General features: G+C 41.5%; 1 protein-coding gene across 2 annotated transcripts; it reads right to left on the bottom strand.

Annotated features, from left to right (window-relative positions):
• Window positions 1–566: 566 nt before the first annotated feature.
• On the bottom strand, window positions 567–16537 carry LOC121294130 (sterol regulatory element-binding protein 1-like). Of its 2 annotated transcripts, none has more exons than XM_041217713.1 (19): window positions 16300–16537; window positions 12873–13430; window positions 10979–11148; window positions 10615–10764; window positions 10114–10332; window positions 9908–10022; window positions 9284–9471; window positions 8641–8839; window positions 8349–8533; window positions 7071–7332; window positions 6525–6691; window positions 6007–6175; window positions 5619–5727; window positions 5269–5378; window positions 4883–5015; window positions 4525–4684; window positions 3411–3587; window positions 3198–3309; window positions 567–2630 (listed from the first exon to the last, which is right to left on the bottom strand). In XM_041217713.1, the coding sequence occupies exons 1-19, from the start codon at window positions 16403–16405 to the stop codon at window positions 2410–2412; spliced, it is 3510 nt and encodes a 1169-aa protein (XP_041073647.1). In that variant the 5' UTR covers window positions 16406–16537; the 3' UTR covers window positions 567–2409. The 2 variants fall into 2 exon arrangements, with proteins under 2 accessions (XP_041073647.1, XP_041073648.1); XM_041217714.1 differs by lacking the exon at window positions 16300–16537 and adding an exon at window positions 14601–14768.
• Window positions 16538–20152: the final 3615 nt, after the last annotated feature.

Raw genomic sequence — 20152 nt, 5'->3', positions numbered from 1 at the left:
CCCTCAACTAATGTCCATTTTCATTGGTTGAGTTTTACAATTTTATAGTAACATTGGGTACTACATACTTACTTTACACTGAAGATCCGGCAATACAGTGTGACAGTACAGAAGATTCAAATATTCAATATTTAACATTAACAGCTTGTCACAAAAATTGTATTTAAATTCTCAAATACATCAATGAGTAATAGAGTCATAGGAAGCAAGTCAGTTCATAGTCATAACAATTAAATTTATTTCATTAAATATAAATTATAAAACTACAGATTTATTAAACTGTAAAAGTTACTTATTAAACAAAGTGCTGCAAAATAGCATGGTAAAAAAAAAAAAAAACTGCACATAGGAAACTGGATGAGCTTTATTTTGTCAATAAAGGAACAAAATACATGATGCACTACGTTAAGAGAAATGGCAGTACTACCGTCATTATGTCCATAATGACAGACGAACACGAACCGACAATGACGAGTTATTTATTATTGTGTGTGTATATATATATATAGATATATATATATATAATATATATATATATATATATCTATATATATATATTTAGAGATTAAAAAATGTTAAGAAAAAGCGCAAAATACCTTGGTTGCTTACAGAAAACACTCAAAATGGATAATATCAATTAATTTCACAGTATTCAATATTTCCAACAACCCCACCTTCCGGCTTATCTTTTGCAAACTATGGTAACTCTGTTGTGAATGCACAGGGGTTTTGAACATAAACATTCAACAGTGACTTGTTGCAATTCCAAGGGGCTACAGCTCTGGCTCACAATATCAGACACTTGCATCTTCCATGCACTAAACAGTAAAGCGCTGCTCTCACACGTGCCAAGCTTTGAGGTGGCTAAATGCACCAGCCACAATATTGTTATTAACCACACAGCACCCCCCCAATGGTCACTTTGTGACTGTAAGCCCATGAAGCGGTCAATGCTGGGAGACGCGAGGCATATTGGACAAGACATTGGAAGCTGAATACAAATACAGAATTACTCCAACTTACTTAACCTGCATGTTGTAACCTTTTTCCTAGCAGGTATATCAAAATATAACTAAAGGTTTACCAGCCTGACAAGACTTCTTAACCAGAATCTAGTCACAAAACTCTTGATTTATGTGTAACATCAAGACCGTTTTTTGATCTGTCAGCAGATTTTTCTAGAATGTTTTTTGAGACGCCAACAGTGTTCTAGCAGTACTGTGTTGGTTTACAAGGACACTGTACAGTGGAATTATGGATCCACTGTGGTCTGATTAGCCAATCATAATGGTCTTCCACCAGAACCTCAATGATAGGTAACGCTGTTAATAGGTGCAATCTAGTAGAATGGGTCACCATTCTTTGACAATACCAAGGCGTAGCTCTAGGGACAGCCTAATACAGGGGCTACATCAAGTATACCTTTTCATTCAAGGCATCTCATTTTAGAGGCTTTTGCAGTACTGAGGTTCAATTCTAAATAATATTTGTTTTGCAGTTCCTGTGTTTACAGCACTACAAAAGTACGACATGCAATAATTAACTAAAGGCAAGCTCTAATGAATAGCGAAGTAGGAAGAGAGAGAATCAGTCTACAAAATAAAATTCTGCTGCATTCAAACATTCTTAGAAAATTATAAATATTTTATATACAAAACAAAAACACCGTCAAACCATATGAAAATAATGTTTGACAAGAAAATGTATGTTCATTTTTTTGTCTTGCTGTTTTATCTTTTAGTTTTTTTTTTTTTTTTTTTTTTTTTTTTTTTTTAATTAGAACTCTGAATGGTCAGTACAACATTTACAAGGAACAATACAGCTTTTACTTGCCTGATTAAGCTAAGTGGCCAACCATGTGATAAGCCACTTCAAAACTGATAAGGTCCAAGATCTTAAGCCTAGTGTTGAACAAATTTCCCCATTTCAGTCGACTTGCATAAAAAACATGGAAACGCTGTAGAATGGTCTAGATATCAGATTCCAGGTTAACCCTCCCCCTTATTATTTGAAAATAATAACATCTATTTAACACTTCATTTTCTTTAACTAACTGTTTATTGTTCCTTAACTGTAGCATGCAGTGCCACATGGTGGCCAAATACTGTAATTGCAGCAACGATCTCAAAGGGCAAGTCAAATATTAACTTTCTGCACACTCTTTAGATGCTATAATGTATCTCATTGGGAAAACTCTAGTGAGAAAATAACCCTAGATAACTGGAAATAAAACAGCGTGAGAGCTTACTTAGCATCTAAAAAAAATTAAAACACTCCAAACAAGTCCTACGTCAATCTCTCTCCAATAAAAAAAAATTTAACTGGAAGGGGCGAGGAAGCCAGTGAAAATGGCCATCATTGGATTATCATCCAGGGTTGGAGTTTAAGGTTTTATTTGGGGGATGTCCTCTAAGTGGAGGTGACGGTGGTGCCGCTGCCCAGCTTGATGATCATCTGCTGGCAGTCGTGCAGCGTGCGCTTGTCACCCAGCCTCTCCAGTGTGCGTGCCGCGTCTGCCAGCATGCCCGCGCGCTGCCCTGGAGCCGACAGGAAGGAGGGCGGCAGGTATCGGCAGGCCAGCAGCACCGCCTCCGCCTGCTCACGCCGGCCTGGCTGCGTCTCCAGCTCACCTGAAGAGACACAGGCACACAGCCTCTTACTAACCACCCCTCCAGAGACGCACATTCGCCAGGCAGCCACAGCTGGGCTCACTGGTGTGTGCTTTCGTTTCAACGGTGGACTTCACGGCATCAGAAATGAATGCAATGGAAATCTTCAATGTAATTAAGTAAGCCTCTGTATACACTATTATAAGCAATGACAGCATTCTAGTCTTGGCTGCTTTTTTTTTTTTTTTTTTTTTTTTTTTAAATAAAAAATGGTTTAAATGGTTAAATACCTGTTCAGATTGATTCTATTTCGTTGGCACCACTGTATATTTTACCTGATGTAAAGTGAGATAAAGTAGTGTACTTATATAATCTGTCACAAACGTAAACCGTCTGCAAAGGGTATACGACACGTAAACGTGCATTTTTTTGGGGGAGGGGGAGGGGGGGGGGGGGGGGGGGGGGACTTGGCAAGTCTCACTCGAAGATACATAATCTAAAACAATGAGATGGATTGCAGCTCCCTTGCCTACTCTGCTCCTGAAGGTTGACGAGCGTGTGACACGCGAAGCCGAGCCCCTCACTCACCTGCTTTGCAGCTGGGGGTGGCCCTCCTCCGCAAGCTTCGGTCCAGCAGCTGGTGAGTGCGTGTGGGACTGGCGCCTGCCATCAGCCGGGCTGTAGCTTCGTGCAGGAACAACTGCCCGAGGGAGAAAGCACAGTAACACAAGTTAGCTGGAACGTACTTACTATCTACTGTTGTAAATCTGCAATCCCCCCCAACGCTCCTCCCTCGCTCACCCTGCGCAATGCGGGCCGGAAGCTCTGTGCCAGCTTCCTCAGGCTACTCAGGTCCTGCTGAAAGCCGCACAGCTCCAGTGGGGACGCCTGCAGAGTGCTGCTCAGCGCGGGGCTCTGCTGCTGCCACATGTTCGTCCGGGCTACCAGCAGGAGGTCACACAGCAACAGCTGCACTGCCTGCATCACAAAGGCAACATGCAGAGGAGTTAAACTAGCCTTCTGATAGGATTATTTTAATCACTGCAGACTGGGTTATAGTTGTGTGTAGTAGCAGGATACTGTGTTCAGCAGCCATTACTGTTAATGTTCTGAACTCCTCTTAATAACCTGTTTGTATTTATTGGAGTGTTACACGTGCTACACAGGAAGTAAACTTGCTCAGGGAGCACAAGTTTTATCCTCAAGCTTACAGCGCTGCGGCAGGACGAAGTCTGAAAATGAAGTCTGAAAAATTAAATGATCTACAGCAAAATTACATGGGACTCAGTCATAGTGTTAAGAAAAATATTTGGTTACTAAATTTTTTATCTCATGGATTGTGACACTTCCAAATTAGGACTCACTGCCTCACAGAAAGTGTTTCCTGACACCCAGTCAACTGGAGTTCAGAAACAGTGTCCTTGTTTGGAAAGAGGGCAGAGCAGAGTGATTTGTTCTGCCTTCCTCCGAGGGCAATGGTTGAGACAGAGGCAGTGTCTTGACTGATGTGTACGGTCAGGCTCTGTATTGCATCACAGGTGCATTGCACAGAAGCAGACACATGCAATGCAACTACAATGCACTACAGCGTCGACCCTCACCCTCGCGGGCAGGCAGAGAAACAGCTATCCATACGGCTCCTAATTCCACCACAGGAAAGGAATCCACAATCTTCATTGACTCACTGCTCACCTGACATATTAATATCACAGGCTCCCAATTACAGAGCACAATTAAGATTACTATTATCATTAGCTTTAAATAAAAGAATAGTGATAAGATTGAGGCTTTGCATTAATCAATTCTGATGCCGTTTGTCTGAAGTTTTCATTATTAAGCTCTAAGTGTTGCTGCAGCACTGTCAGAGTAGGTTGGGAAGAGTGTGGTTGTCCGCTGGTACAGACAGCTGGCGTACCTTGTCAATGCTGCTGCTGCATTGCACCGTGTTGATGCTGTCCCGCAGGTAGTTGCTCGCCTTCTCGCAGTGATTCAGGCTCAGCTGGCTGTTCTCGTGCTTGGCCAGCAGGGTGCGCACTGTTCTGAAGGCAAACAGCGCCGCCCGGGGCAGAGAGTTCCTGCAAAGGAGAAACAGACAGGCCTTCATTTGATTTCAAACAGGGTAACACATTCACAGCCAGTTCCTTATGCGCATAGACCACGTAACGTCAGGATTGTCAGATGAACCATCAGGACACAACAATGAGTTCAATAAGCAAATTATTGCTTTTTTCTACTGTGCAGGTGTTCAGTTGTTTGATGGAATGAGGACTCACTCTGTGGTGTTCAGGACCTTTGGCATGTACTCCACCATAGGGTAGAGTCGCTCAGCTGCATCGTCATCCCCCTGCAGCCAGTTCACTGCCACCACCACCACGGACGCCCACCACTTCGCAACGGGGTCTGTACCTGCAGAGACAGCATTCACAATACAGCTCTTATACAATGCATCTCCAGGTGCGTTACAAACAGGACCACCACTACACAGAGCTACAGTAAACGCTCTACCACCACAAGACTGCGCTGTGCCCTATTGCCTACTGGATTTTATTTTCCAGGACACATTTCAAATATCAGACATCAGCCAAGACCAGTTGTCATCAGTAAAGCTCTAAATATTGAATTTGTTCATTGTAGGTGGATTTTCAATAAGGACACTGACCAGTGACTGCTGCCATGTTTGATCCGATAGCGAAAGCCTGAGTTGCAATCCCTGCTGCATCTGAGCAGCTGTTGAGCAGCTGAAGATACTCCAGGGCATCGGCGAACTCCCTGCAGGAAGCAGAGCAAAACCAACAGCAGCTTGAATCAAGAAAGCACTGGAACTAGCAAAGACATGCGTGGCGTTATTATTTTCCTATGGTTGTGCTTTACCTTTGTGAATTGCTGTTTTAACGAAAGTGAAATCTGTAACCCCCGTTGTTAAAGTAAATGTGAATTATATGTGCTTGAGTAAAATCTATACGCTTAAAACATATAAATAGGTGGTGTTGTCCTATACTTGAGCCTCACCCCTCTCCCTCAGTGAGAGCCTTCTCATTCTCTGGCTTGGCAATGCAGTATAGAGCTTTTTCCAGTAGGTGCTCCCGGAACGCCTGTGTCACCTGGGCCAGGGGGTCAACTGCAGGGAGAGAGGTAAACAATGAAGACAGTCCATTCAGAGCTCTTCAGTATCATCTTACAAGGGTGAAGCACTCAGCCACCAGGTCCATCATAGCCTTGGCTTTATCTTATAAATTGCTGAGAACCCAAAATATGCACATTTAGATGCATAATCACTGAGCCAGCCATCCATCAATGATGCATATTTTAATGCGCTCATCTATGTAACAAAACTTAAAGAAAGCTAGGTGCAGCCACCCCTCTAAATATTCTTCAAGAGCAATCTTTGTGTCCTCACCAGAATTCCCAGCGATGCTGTAGATACTATCACGTGGGGTGCTGCGGACCGTCCAGTCCCCGTCTACAAAAAAGCGATGCCCCAGGGGGTGGCACAGCCACTGCATGGCAGGAGGCACCGTGCCGCTTGGAGACAGGCACACCTGCCTTGCGCTGCTCAGGAAGAACCTCTGAAAAGACAAGGACACGTCGCCATTACAATTCTAATCAAGACAACATCAGCCTGCTACAGAGGAAACCTACCTGCTGGAGCCCACCTTAGGAAGAGCTGTTGTCAGGTCAACTAGAAAGAGATGTTATGGTACAAACAACTGCACCAAGTCTATCAATCCCAATTAAAATAGACCGCAGGTATTTGTGCTCTCTTTGCGATCCAAAAATCCAAATATGAAATTGTAAAACTTTTGAAATTGTGTGTTTTTATTAGTGAGGCTTCATGTACTATTTTATACATTTCATTTTGTAAGTGCTCTTTATTCAAAGAGTCCACATTCATTTTGATTTCCCGGCTGAACTCACAGACATATAGTGCAGCCCCCTGGGCAGGCTGGTTTTGATGCGCAGTGCCGCAGAGACGTAGATTTCTGACAGCGTTGCCACGGAGATGGTGCTCCCCGCACACTCTGCCAGGTTCACTGAGCTCAACGCCATGTTGATGGCTGCAAGGTGACTGCCACCCAGCTTGCCTGGCAAAATAACAACAAGAAAGAAAAACTAAGCAAGAACCACCCGGAGCCATTCCAAATGATCATTAAAGCATTATAAGGTTAACATTTATTAAGTACGGTATGAGTCCTCCATTTATCTTAATTCTAAAATAAACAAGCTGTTTCAAATCCTACACTGCAGTGAGGTTCCACTGCATTGGTGAAACGGACTAAAACAAGAAGCCAACTGAAGATTTTAATTCCATTGAGCATTTAACATCAATAAAGACCCACTCCAGGTTTTACTAGGACTAGCCGCAGTGTATAGGTAACAAGCTCACTGGTGTCTTATTAAAAACAGGAATGGATCCAACTGCTATGCAGAAGAAACACTGTGTCTGGGGTGTCTAGCGCTTACCTGTCATGTGGAGCTGGTGTAGTCTGTGATAGACGAGGGCGGCGTCTCGGCTGCACTTCCTCACATCGTCCTGTAGCTCACGGTCCCGCCACAGCCCCCCGGCCCTCCCTGCCAGCCAGCGACCCACCCACAGCCGCTGCAGTACCAGGCGCACCAGCGACCACATCAGACTGCAGGCCATGTCCGGGTGCGAGGTGGGCTGGGGCCGGCCCAGGGCCTTCAGGCAAGTCCACAGGTTCTGAGAGGCCTGTGCAAAGTCACCCTGACACAAGACAAGAGATTCAAACAGTAAAAGAGTGTTTTCACCACTGACGGTTAATGACGGTTTAATGACTTTAAATCAGCTACTTTTGCTAATTGCCTTAATATCAGTCTACCGTAAGGCTAGACTGGAGTTATTCAAGGGCTTGTCTCTTATAAGAGGCAGGATGGAGTGAATCACAGCCAGTATCACAATACAGTACTGTAGAGATTGCATGTGTGTTGATTGGAGAAAAAAAAAACCTTGGCTTAGGAGCTTGCAGAATCCCCCCCACAGGTAAGTAAATGAGAAGTCGACCAGTGTATCACAGTACTGAGAAACGCAGGATAGAATGCCTTGGAACCAGCCTCCTAATGAAGCACATTACAATGCTTACACGCATCGCCTCATTGATGTGCCACGGCAAATCACACTGCTATTGCAGTGATCAAGCAAGTGCGTCCCAGAGGAGAGGAGCCCAGATCTCTCAGTGGGATTGGAGGACAAGCAATTTAAAAAAGAAAAAAAAAAAAAAAAAAGAAATAATTCAAAGAGATATTGGTTATGCTGCCTTTTCTCCCCAGGTAGACTGAATGCCATTAAAAATACAGTACAGATCTAAGCTAACATTAATAATAATGGAGAGTATACATACCAGGCAATATCTGAGAGGTCCTGAACCATTGCATAAACACTGCCACATTTGTGTGAGACACAGACAGTACACTGTGCTTTGAGTCTGTTAAATCTATTCCCTAATTTCCTGTATAGCTGTCACTTGTATATAACTCATATAAAACATCTGAATAATGTGGATTTTGAGGACTTGTTTTTTTATTTCTTTTGGCAGTTACAATAGACTGAAAATAATTTCTCCTATATGGTAAATGGGATATAGATTCTTGCTTTGTATTATTGTTGTAAAAAGACAACCGGGTGCTTTCAGAAAGCACACTAGCCATAAAGGCCCACTTTTAGGAATTTCTTGGCAATATAAAGCAATGCAAAAATACATAAACACATAACCCAGTAGTTACCCTGGCAAGGTCCAGGTCAGCCTGTTTGCGATGCCTCCAAAAGAGAACAGAGGAGCCTGAGTGCAGACGTGTCACAGGCTCCCCGTAGATGAAGAGCTTGACAAAGACAGTAAGGACCAGAACGCCATTGATGAGCCACAGGAAGAGTGTGGGCAGCATCCAATCCAGCCAGCCAGAGGACTTCCCTGGACAGAGAGACTTTATTATAGGTGTGGCAAATAGTTTTTAAAAAATCAATTTGTCATAAAAAGTAAAAAGCTCTTTTTCCCCCCCGACTGAACTGACAACTGACCTAGGGAGTGCCCCAGCATGCTCCTGCCGGTGCCATGGTAATCAGAGCTGTCCATAGAGCCATAGCCACCAGAGTCGCCCATCAGAGAGGCCAGTGGGTTGAGGGACAGGAAGAGGAAGGTGAACACGCACAGAGCCATGCGGGACCGATCAAGCATGCCCACAGTGGTGGGGGAGGCCAGCTCCTGCTTCACACTAGCCTGGAAGAGGAAGAGGTGCAATCAAAGGCCTTGTAGCTTATTACAGAGCATGTTGCAGCAGTGTTTACCCCTGGACTCTAGATTCACGCTACCTAGAAATGCCGAATCACACGCTTTGAAAAACTGAAGGAAGTAAACGGCAACCACATGGTTTCAACGCATATTGATTGTGCAATATTTAGGAAGCGTGGCTAGGTTAAAAAACAAAGTTTATTAATGAAAGCCCTGTACCAGGGGCAGCCAAATAGACAAATCCTGCAGCACAGTAAAATAAGCTAACCCTCCAATTACAATCACCCACACCTTTCAACAGGACTGTTGGAGGAGGGGAAGGGGTGAGGGGGGGGGGGTGGGTAATTATTCGTTAAATAACAGTTATAGAACCTTTTACCCACTCATCACCGTAATCTATGCTGTTTGTTGCCAATCAGAAAAGTCTATTACCTTGGAGTCCTCGAACAGGGGACTGTCGGGCTCCGAGTCACTGCTGCAATGGGAGAAGGGACTGCCATGGGCGGGAGAGCCAGCGTCCGAGGGCGGGGGGGTTGGCAACTCCATGGCCTCCGGCTTGAGCTCCTCCACCTCAACCTCCATGCTGACCCCCGCTGAGGCCACCAGGTCCTTCAGGGACTCTGCGGAACAAAGGGGGGGGGATGCTCGGTCATCAAAGATGCTAGCCACAGGCTTATCAATTACACAACAGATCTCAAACATACCAAATGCCTTAGCGGGCTAACTCAAATGTAATGCTTTTATGCTGTCAAAACCTCTAAATACCTCCAATGTTTTGATTCAAACACATGCTTCCTTGAGAAAGATATGTTGGGCAGCTAGCTCTTTGACCTAAAATTATACATATTAGACACACACACTAACTGATTGTTTTTATAAGAGCCTTGACTATTAGTAAGGCAAATTCTTAGTTATAAACATAATGTAATGTATTATTATTATTTTTTTTTTTTTTTAAGGATTATCCCGCTTTCCTGGAATTTGTACACACCAAGCCTATTTCACATTCTAGTGCAGCACTGCACTGCAACAATGTGACACACAGCCTGAACTCACTGTTCTTCTGCATTGCCATTTTCAGCGCCATGTTTTCCTGTTTGAGCTTCTGATTAGACTGATGCAGGAACCGGATATAATCGATGGCTTTCCTCAAAACGGACGATTTGTTGAGCTAAAAAATAAAATAAAACCCCCCGTCATACAAAAACCACAGCGTAGTCAGGCGTCACGGCAATTTTGACAGCGGGTCCGCAAAATCCTACCTTTGCTTCTGTTCCCGCGACCAGGTCTTTGAGCTCGATGATCTTGTCGTTGATGGAGGAGCGGTAGCGCTTTTCAATGGCGTTGTGCGCAGTGCGTTTCTCCCCTTTGATTGGCATGCCGGAGGGCTTGCCGTTCACTGTGATCCGGTTGATGGGCAGTTTGTCAGCGTCCATCATCAGCGGTACTGTGGTCAGAATGGTGCCTCCATTCATCAGAGCCTGCAAAGACAGTACAGGAATCATACATCCAGAAATCTGTACATACCAGTCACTGGAGGCTTAAGCAGGGTTTCCATCCTTGGCCCAAGTTAAAATATACAGGACACATGAACATTGACACAAACAACCATTTTCTGTCTAATTTTCCACAGCACCAAAGGTACTTTAACCACCTTTTGTACTATGGTTAAGTATACAGGGTATTTTCTGATGCTGGATTTTAATTATGTAAGCTTGTGTTGAATGTACACATATTTACATTTAAGATGTACTGTACTGCACCTGTATAGACGTGGTTTGCACTGGGGCGGTCGAGGTGGCCAGCGTAGTGATGCACGGGGACTTGACCGTTGTCACCATAGAGCTGCCATCTGGCTTGAGAGTGGTGAGGAGCAGTGAGTCCGTCTGGATGAACTGGGGCTGGAGCAGCACCTGGGGAGGGGAATGACCAGTCAGTGACAGCACAACTGTGAATGTAAAAATACAAATCTTGAAAAATATTAATGTGACAAAGCACATTTACTTTATACCTGTGTGTCTCAATGTACAACACATACAACACAAACCACTGTTGGAATGGTTGATAACTGAGAAAATGACATATTGATTGAAAGCAGGAGCTGATTTATACAACTGAGCTGCTTACTGGGACTTGCTGGACCTGGGTGTGGACGCGCTGGGTGGAAGTGGTGGCCGCTGCGGCCAATAGCTGCTGATGGGAGATGTTCTGGATCTGAGTCTGGATGGTCATTGGCTGGATCTGACGGGGGGAGGTGGAGATGCAGGCAAGTTGCTGGGAGGAGACTCCCTGCTCCGCTGCCAGAGATAAACACAAGTGAAAAAACAGAGATTAGCTGACAGCCATCCACCAAGTGGCAGCGGGGCAGGGATAGACAGCCCTGCTGTATGAAGCCACAGATGTTCCTTTCCTGTTAACTCAGGTTTCACTGCAGTCTGTGAATGCGACTCTAACCTGCAGCAATGCTGCATTTGCAATTACTGTCCTAGGCTCAGCAAGTTGAGGTCTTTGGGCTCTTACAGTGCCCCTGGCAGCCCTTTAAAGCAGCTCCCAGATTTTCAGCCTTTGAACTCCCCTTGTCTATCAGCAGTAGTTTATTATACTGTTTTAACCTGTCCTAGTGTTCCACAGATATGTGATCCCCGGATGCAAAAATATGGGCTTTACACTCATTTCTTTCAAAAGGTAGGATTATATGAATACTAGCTTTGGTCAAAAATTAATTGACCTCAAGACTTAGTAAAGTCCTCCGAGTTAAACGGTTCCAGTAAGCTGAATGCTGAAGTTCCAAAGTAATTACAGTACAGCTAGCCTACAGTCAAAGTGCAGGTAAAATAAACTCAGCTGTATGTGCTAACATGTACTGCACTGTCACTGAAAAACGCCTCTACCCATAAGCACATCCTCCTTGCAGTTTTATTACAGCTGTCAATGATGAGAGCGCAAAAGTCCAACAGTGCTATGTAATGTCTCCTGTCCAGTCCAAACAAAGTCAACATTTGCCTTGGCTCACAAACTGTGCACTATTTTTACCCATTTGCAGAATATTCAAAATCTGCCTTATTGCAACAACAGTATTGCAGGGCCAAGTACTAATAAGAGCTGCCCAGGCCTGACCCTGGTGAAGCGATTAGGGATCAGAGGGCTGATCAGGAGGACAAAGTCTCAGTTGGTCCAGAAACTGAATGTGTACCTTGCAACTGCAATATGAGAAGACACTGTCACAGTGCTGTTATACTGTTTGCCTAACTCCATATGAAACACTAACCACATTGCAGCACATACTGTAGATGGGTAGGACTTGACCGAAAACTGAAGAACTGACTGGCTTGATTACTCTTCACTGAAATTATCTGTTGCCATAAAACACAACAACATCCTCCAGCTTGCTTTGCCATGCTTGTAGATATTTAAGTTTTACACAATCACTGTAATCAATCTGAACTTCACTACTGACTAAATAAAACATGTGTTGCGCGATCAGTTCAAAACGGATTCAAGGCATAAAGCTCTTATGTTACTTAAAGGCTGCCAGGGCAGAGGCAGGTTCAAGACACAACAGGAACTCTCGCAAAACGTCATGTTGCTTACTAGGGAAAATGTACGCCAACCAATGTTAGATCTGCATGATGTGCCCTAAACATTATTGCACCATCTTTACTTAGCTGTTGCTGGACTTTGCTATGCCCATAGATTGATGCTTTTGCTTGTTTTGCAATTTTATATGCAATTGAATTCAAACATGCATGCTTTTGCTACTGGAGGGCACTTGAAGACTCTTTGGGTGAACCCAGGACAAGCTGTGCAAATTAAACATTATGAAATTCATGGCAACAGTGCTGCTGGTTGAATTACAAAAGTCTGAGCTTTGTCCTGAAACTGCTGAGGTACTGAAACCAAACTGTAGGTTTACAAATCCAGCAAAGCACAAACCAATCCTATACTGCAATGTTTGCAGCCTGGCCTGCGAACACAATGCAGTGCAGCAGATAAAGTGTGGTCATCTGTGCAATGGCCTTACCGCTAAAGCCTCCCTGGTTCTGGTAGCTGATGAGGGGCTGAGGTTGCTGCTGGGTAGTGAACAGTGCCTGGGACTGTGGGGAAGCCGTGAAGTTTGGGGTCATCATGATGGTGGATGGTGGGGCCAGCTGAAGCTGCGGCTGCTGTTGCAGGGGTTGCTGTGTCTGCAACGACGCTCCCTGCAGCTGCTGCTGCTGTTGTTGTTGTTGTTTGACCTCTTGTTTGACAGCTGGCTGGACAAGGGGCTGGGCAGGGGGATCAGGCACCATTAGAGGTGCCTGGGGATGCTGGAAGGTTGTCTCGGGCTGAGAGAGGGGGCCCTGGTACAGCTTGGCTGCAGCAGCAGTAGCGGGGGCTGCAGTAGCGGGGGCTGCTGTCTGCTTGTTGGTACCGTCCAGGTACGCATTCAACAGAGGTGCGTTAATTGCGCCGAGGAAGCCCTGAGAATGCAGGACGGGTGGAGGGGTTGTCTCCTGGGTGGGCATGTTCTCTCCGAAGTGATGGTGATCAAACAAGCCAGGGAACTCCACATCCTGGTTGTTGATCAGCTGTAGCATATCTGGGAAAAACAGTGAATAAAAAGCATTCTTTGTCAACAGCAGCTATACTGTAAAAAAAAAAAAAAAAAACCTGCAATGGTCTTTGCAGCTTGCTTTGTAGAGTTGAAAATGCTCAAGCAGAATTCTAAGCTGAAACTATACGAAACTTGACTTAGTTTCTTAGTTTTACTTCAGCCTTTAAAAGTAATGGAATCAAGACAAGCATAATTTGCAAACCTGTACTGAAAAAAATTATGAAAAAATAAAAACTAAAAGTAGTTATGATAACTATAATTCCTACTTGAAATATTACGCAATGTATTCTGCTCTACATATACTGTGCCAAGGCTTATCAGGTGCCAAATTAAAAACTAGTTAAACAGCCATTATAATTGTGATATACACAGGTCTACTATAGAGCGCTATTTCACCTTGAAGTATATCATAACAATCAAGTATAAAAAGTAAAGAAATCAGTTTTATATAGCCCTTGCATTAAATCCAGCACAGATTAAAACTCAAACCATATGAACAAAACTAACTGTTCTGTAAAAAAACACTTCTGCCAACAAAGTTAAAGCACCCGAACAAATAATAAAAGCAAAACTGATTAAGAGGAAGAACGTTCTGCTCTTACTGGTCAGTCTGATCTACACAGTGCCACTTTATCAGGTCACAGTAGCATTTAGTAACTCACTTAGCAAATATTATCGTGGTATTACAGGTTAAGAGAGTTTACCCATACTATTAATAAGAAGAATAAAAAGATTTCGCTGTATCATGATCCATACACAGTGTGCGTTTGGGACAAGTAACTTCTATTGCTAAACTGCTGAAGCAAATTTTGGTGAAGAGGTTTCGGACAGCAGTACTGTGGATTACCACATAGTCTCTACACCTGCAAAGGGATCACATTAATAATTTCCAAGGAGCATGTTGATTCAGTATTACCAGCTCCTGTATTAAACTTAAAGTGGACAAATACAGAGATAGGCAGGAACAGCGGGCTGTTTGTCCAATGCCATTTAAGATCAAAATAACAAAAATACAAGAAAAGTTAAGTTAAACAATATTATTTTAAAAAGTTATTACACTGCATCACAATGTTGCCTAAATTCAAAATAAAGGCAGCATTGATATACATATATTACATTATATTAACAAATATAAATATGAATGCATAATATTACCTTCCAAAGTGCAGTCCATTATTGCAAAGAGCTGTACAGTTTACTTAATGCAATCAATGAATCGAATATTGTAACATCACCCCATAGCATTAAACCATTGTTAGGATATAGATTTGATTTATTTTTGTTGTTATCTTGCATCAGCCTCTGCCGCTAAACTAAAAAGTAAAACTAAGGTATGTGGGACTTTATGGACGCCTCCTACTTAACCATAGAAACCATGACAGCCAGCAAGGGGTGGATTTTGCAAATCATTGTTTTTGCATGAGGTGATTCCTGGTAGCCAATGAAATCTCGGCAGGCGGCCTTGCTATGTGAGTGTACCTCTAGACGTGACACATCCCCAGTTCCCTTTCAGTCTGGCACTTCCATACTGTCAAGGTACAAGCTTAGGGTTACTCCAGGGTATTCGATTTAAATGGTTCAGTGCAGGAACACCAGGCAGAGGTTACTCACGGTCATTTTCATTTAACCCTTGCACGCTCAGAGGGGGAGCGGTGAATTGCATTCAGTGAACTGTATTAAGTAAATCTAATTGACTAAAAAAGTCTATACAGTATTGTAGCGTTTTTTGCTATGGGGGTGAGACAGACTCGGGGGAGACCAGATGAGGTTCCACGTACTTTTTTTTAATAACACAACGAACCCCCCACGTCCCCTACTTATAGCCTCCGGGGGAACTGCCCACTGCACGCAGACACACACTAACGGTGTGCCCTGTACCCTCACAATACACGGAACCTTAACAGGACGTAACAAACAAGACAAACACTACGTCCAGGATGCTGACATCGCCAGGGTCGTTACAGTATTATGGAAAGAGCTTTGACAAACGTATACATTCATTGAAGTGTATATCATTTGGTGTTTTTGAACAGTACACAATATCCCAGAATATATCTAATAAAAACAAATCCAAACAAATATATTACTATAAATACTTACACTAAAAATCTGAAATAAAAGTAAATATATTTTTGAATACATATCAGGGTTCACTGTCTCTGGCGACCAGTTTAACCGTATTTACTTTTCATAGATACTTGGGATTACCATTTAAAAAAAAAAAAAACAAGTGCGCTTATTGCACATTTTCATAAACGCCAGGGATTTAACAATGAAGTCTTGCCGCTATTATGGACACTGTGATTTATAATGTACCATTTGTAGTTACGTTTCTGGCTTCAGAAAGTATGCATTTAAATATAGCTCAAATATAACACCAATAACATTAGACAAATATTGCCGGGTTTTTTGTTTGATTTCGTTATAAAACAAATATTACACATTTGCAGGACTGTTGATGAAACTGAGTGATTGCGCAGTACAGCGAAGCCTGTATTCAAGCAGGTCAGCGAACGCTAGTAATATAAGGAAATGCCCGATAGTAACCTGATGTGACGTCACTCACTCAAGTTCAGTCTACAGAAAGAAAACAATTAACTTGTTTTACTTTTTCACAAAATCAAAATAAGTACAATTTTACAAACATATAGGTGCACATCGCCTACATGCACTTACACTAAAACAGTACGTGTTAACTAGCAGATTCTATATTTTTGTATTACTTTTTGATCTGTTTCCTTTCCCTTATACAAAACTAATAACAGCATGCATTACAATTGTTATCCATACACTTCCTATAAATAACGCACAATCAATATAATTTAACATGGAACATCAAAGCATTAAAACTTACCATCTATATCGTTCAACAGGGCTGTGTCAATATCATTGGGATCATTTAAAGTTAGAGTAGGATCCAAATTGTCCAGGGACGTATCGTCAAAGGACAAGTCGTTCATTTTCAATATCTTCTTTTCCAATTAAAACAATAAACTCAAATTAAACTTTCTGATGAATAACACCTTCCTCCATGTCTGTGAAACTAAAGTTGTCCAAACTGAGCGTGCTGAACTCAAACCTGCTAGCAAGAAGAAAGCGCCGGGACTGCAGTGACTGGCAGTAGGTGGAGCGAATCAACGTTGCCACTACTTAATATGGCTTTTCAATACACAGAAACGCATGTGGTTCTGAAGCCTCTAGAGAGACCATGTGTATAAATGTGATAAATGGTTTTAACTCTATTCATTTATATATCTAGTCTAAAATAAAATAAGTTAATAAGACATTGGTTAGATTAAAATGTCCGATTTTGTTACATTTTACATAGCTATAATATATAAAATGTGCCACAATTAAAAGCATGCTTTTGCAGCCACTTATTTGGAGTATAAATGTGTTTGTTTTCCTGTTGTCAGTATCGATACAATGTGTTTAGCTGATGTGTACTTCTAGCAGATGAGTTGACCCTCATGAAAGTGAAGCACAATATCCCTGGTAGTCCAATCTAGTCTAGCAAAATGAGAATCCTCTGTGAATCCTCATGAATTCTTTAAAGCTTGATCCTGCTGCCATAGGCTGAACTCACAGTACTACAGCAGTTATATAACCAAACTTAAAATGAATGTCAGATTGATGTCGTACTCTGTAGAGCTGGAGTCTGGATACAAAGCTAACCAACTGTTCGATGAATGTAATTTGTAGAGAACAAGATTATATCACACATTGTATACAAATATGCAGTTTGGTGTATGTCGACCAATACTCAAAAGTCCATTTTTAAAAGACAGAAGAATGTCAGGCGCTTGGAGTGTGTCCATTTTCATCAGATAAGAATCATGGACTCTGCATTAAGCCACCCACGTTGTCAGTCAATGCGTTACATGAGATTTCAACCCTAGATTTAATATGAATGACCATAAATACATGGTGTGTGCTGTTGAGCTGGTCAGAGCTGTTAGGAGAACTGGTAGTGCTGGTTTTCAACTGGTCATGGTGATTCAACAGATTGTCATTTTGATCGAGGGACTGATTTGGGTTGGTTTAAGAAAAATCTAATTTACAGTATAGAATTTGCAGTAACAGTTGATATATTTGCTCTTAAATTAATCTGTATTAGTGTCTTATATACATAAATATCCTGTAAAAAAAGAAAAAAAAAAAAAGAAAAACTCCAATGTGTGTTCCAGTTTCCAACCCAGCCAGCACTAGCATATCAATGCTGTAAACTTGGCTACCTAAGTTTACAGTACTGATATTCTTCAGATGAGATGTAAACCAGAGGTGACTCTGGAGCAGCAGTTGTTGATGATGCACAGTTCACCCCTAGCCTCTGTAAGTCACTTTGGATAAACGTGTCTGCTAAATGGCTAATTCATTATTATATTATTATTATTATTATTATTATTATTATTATTATTATTATTATATAATAGTGTAATACAGTGTCTGAGATTTGCCTCTAACAGCTGCTTGAATATTCGCTGGAGGTGTGCCCCAGTGCGCCAATTAGAGGCTAGAGGTGGGACTACTTAGTGAAGTTTGGTAGAGCTGCAGAGATAGCCCTGCCTGTAGAACCAGTAGAATTAGCCAATCGCACAACAGGCTCAGAGTGGGGTGATTTCACGTCACAGCTCTGTGATTACATCATGTAAGCAGAATGATTCTCCTGTTCGCGGACGGGGAGAGCTGTTTGTAAAGCGTGGGAGGCTGAATTAGGAAAACAGTTTAGCAGTTAGTTCTGTAAACCCAGCAACAAAATAAATCCTTATTGTCGATGTGATTTGGGAGAACAGCACATTTAAATATCAAGAAGAATATCTATTATAATTTGCATGCCGGCATCACGTCAATTTATGCTTTTTATCAAATGCCCAGACTATTTTCACCCTGCACTGCTCAAATCCACGACTGCCTATTTTTGGATGAGAAAGTGCGTGTTTTGTGAAGTTACATTTTACTCCACATGTAATCATTTGTTTGATATTAAATACAGACAGCTGATGTTAACGAATGGCAATGTGTACTGTAGAGCTAGGTATTTATTTATTTATTTATTTTTAATAAAACGGCAAAATATATTTTTAAAAAAGCAACTATGGGCTTTTTACATTGAAGCGTAGCGTTTTCTTGACGCTATAATTGTTATTATTATTATTATTATTATTATTATTATTATTATTATTATTGATAATATAATAGAATTCCTGTTGTGAGTTCTGATCATGCTGTTGATATTAGTTTAAAAATAAGTACAGGCAGTAGATTTTGACAAGGTAGCAAAGATGGGGAGCCAGACATGTGCCTTGTTGGGGGGGGTACTTTAAACCCTAATAAACTCGCACCCCTACTCTTGCCTAGATTGGAACCACCAACCATGAAATTTAATACTGAATTTATATAATGTATTAATCCTTATTCCAGCGTATAATGCTAATCAGTCGGAAAATGAAATTTAAAAAAAAAAAAAATAATATATATATATATATATAATATATATATATATTATATATATATATATATATCTATATATATATATATATTTTTTAAAAAAATTTTTTTTTATGTTGCAATTTGAGAACCCATTTAAAATGAGTGTATTTAAAAGTATGAAAAAAAATTAAATAAATAGGAACCACGAAGATATATTTTGTTTTAAAATTGAAGATTATAGCGAAATGTTTCAAGTGAACGGATGACGTTAAACAAATAAAAAGATTGACTGAAGAGCCAAGAGTGGAAAGGGGTCAATGCCCTGGGATAACACAGCACAGTGCCTCAAAGCGCCGCACCGGATTGGTCAAACGCGCCACAAGGGCAGTGAAGAGCTTTGCTGCCAAACAGAGCCACAGTAATCTGTTACTTGTTTGTGAATTGATAATGTGCTAATGATGACAAGAAAGCATTATCCGATGCGAACAACAAGTTTCCAAGAGGAATGGAACATAATGTTTTTTTTTTGTTTTTTTTTGTGGAAAACTGTGCAGATAAACATTTTGATTGTCTCTATCCTGTGGAAAATAACCCTCCAAACCCCGCAGTCAATATTATAAGCGCAATGGAATTTATATGCACTTCACTGAATGTACTTATTATATCTGGGTATGAAGAGAAAATAAATAAATAAAACTGTGACTTCCTTACTCCAGGGAGTAGAAATATGGGATTTAATTCAAATCAAAACATTGTTTACACAGCAGTTTGAAAGATTAATCATTAATAACTCCATTCTGAATTGTAACAGTTGTACGAGATGAAGTTCAATATATGTGGTGAAGAACATAAGGAATTTCAACGGAATTGTTTTAAAAATGTAATAAAAAGCCTACATTCACAGGTGAACTACATGAAGCAATGGGATATACCCAACACATACCACTGTTAACTGTTTCTGTGTTGTGGAACAATTTGCACTCGGACAGCCAAGGTGAGACCCCCAAAAAGTTAATCGTCAGCATAATAATGCCTCAATAAAAAAGCAGGCATTTTAAAAGTAAATAAACACACAGTGATGGGTACAGGTCACACTGGTAGTGTTTTATTGAAATTTAACACATGCAACAGTCGAACAGTACAGAGCTTAATATCCCTAATAGCGTTATTAAGGACAAGCTATTACAAATACATAGGTATCATTCTCACACACAAGAGCTGGCTTTATCCAAGCTGAAGTATGAATAACTTTACATACTCAGTCTCTAAACCATTTC

This window comes from Polyodon spathula, chromosome 18 (assembly GCF_017654505.1).
Source record: "Polyodon spathula isolate WHYD16114869_AA chromosome 18, ASM1765450v1, whole genome shotgun sequence".
NCBI classification, from domain to species: Eukaryota; Metazoa; Chordata; class Actinopteri; order Acipenseriformes; family Polyodontidae; genus Polyodon; species Polyodon spathula.
Note: the sequence above shows the minus strand (reverse complement) of the source record. Positions and strands in the feature narration are given on the sequence as shown.

Excerpts from the sequence above, each read along its gene's own strand:
- LOC121294130 (XM_041217713.1), bottom strand. The coding sequence starts at position 16,405 with ATGAACGACTTGTCCTTTGACGATACGTCCCTGGACAATTTGGATCCT. Across the intron at positions 7,333-8,348 it reads CTGACCTGGACCTTGCCAGG|GGTGACTTTGCACAGGCCTC; the intron begins GTAACTACTGGG and ends GTCTTGTGTCAG. Across the intron at positions 5,728-6,006 it reads CAGCATCGCTGGGAATTCTG|TTGACCCCCTGGCCCAGGTG; the intron begins GTGAGGACACAA and ends CTCTCCCTGCAG.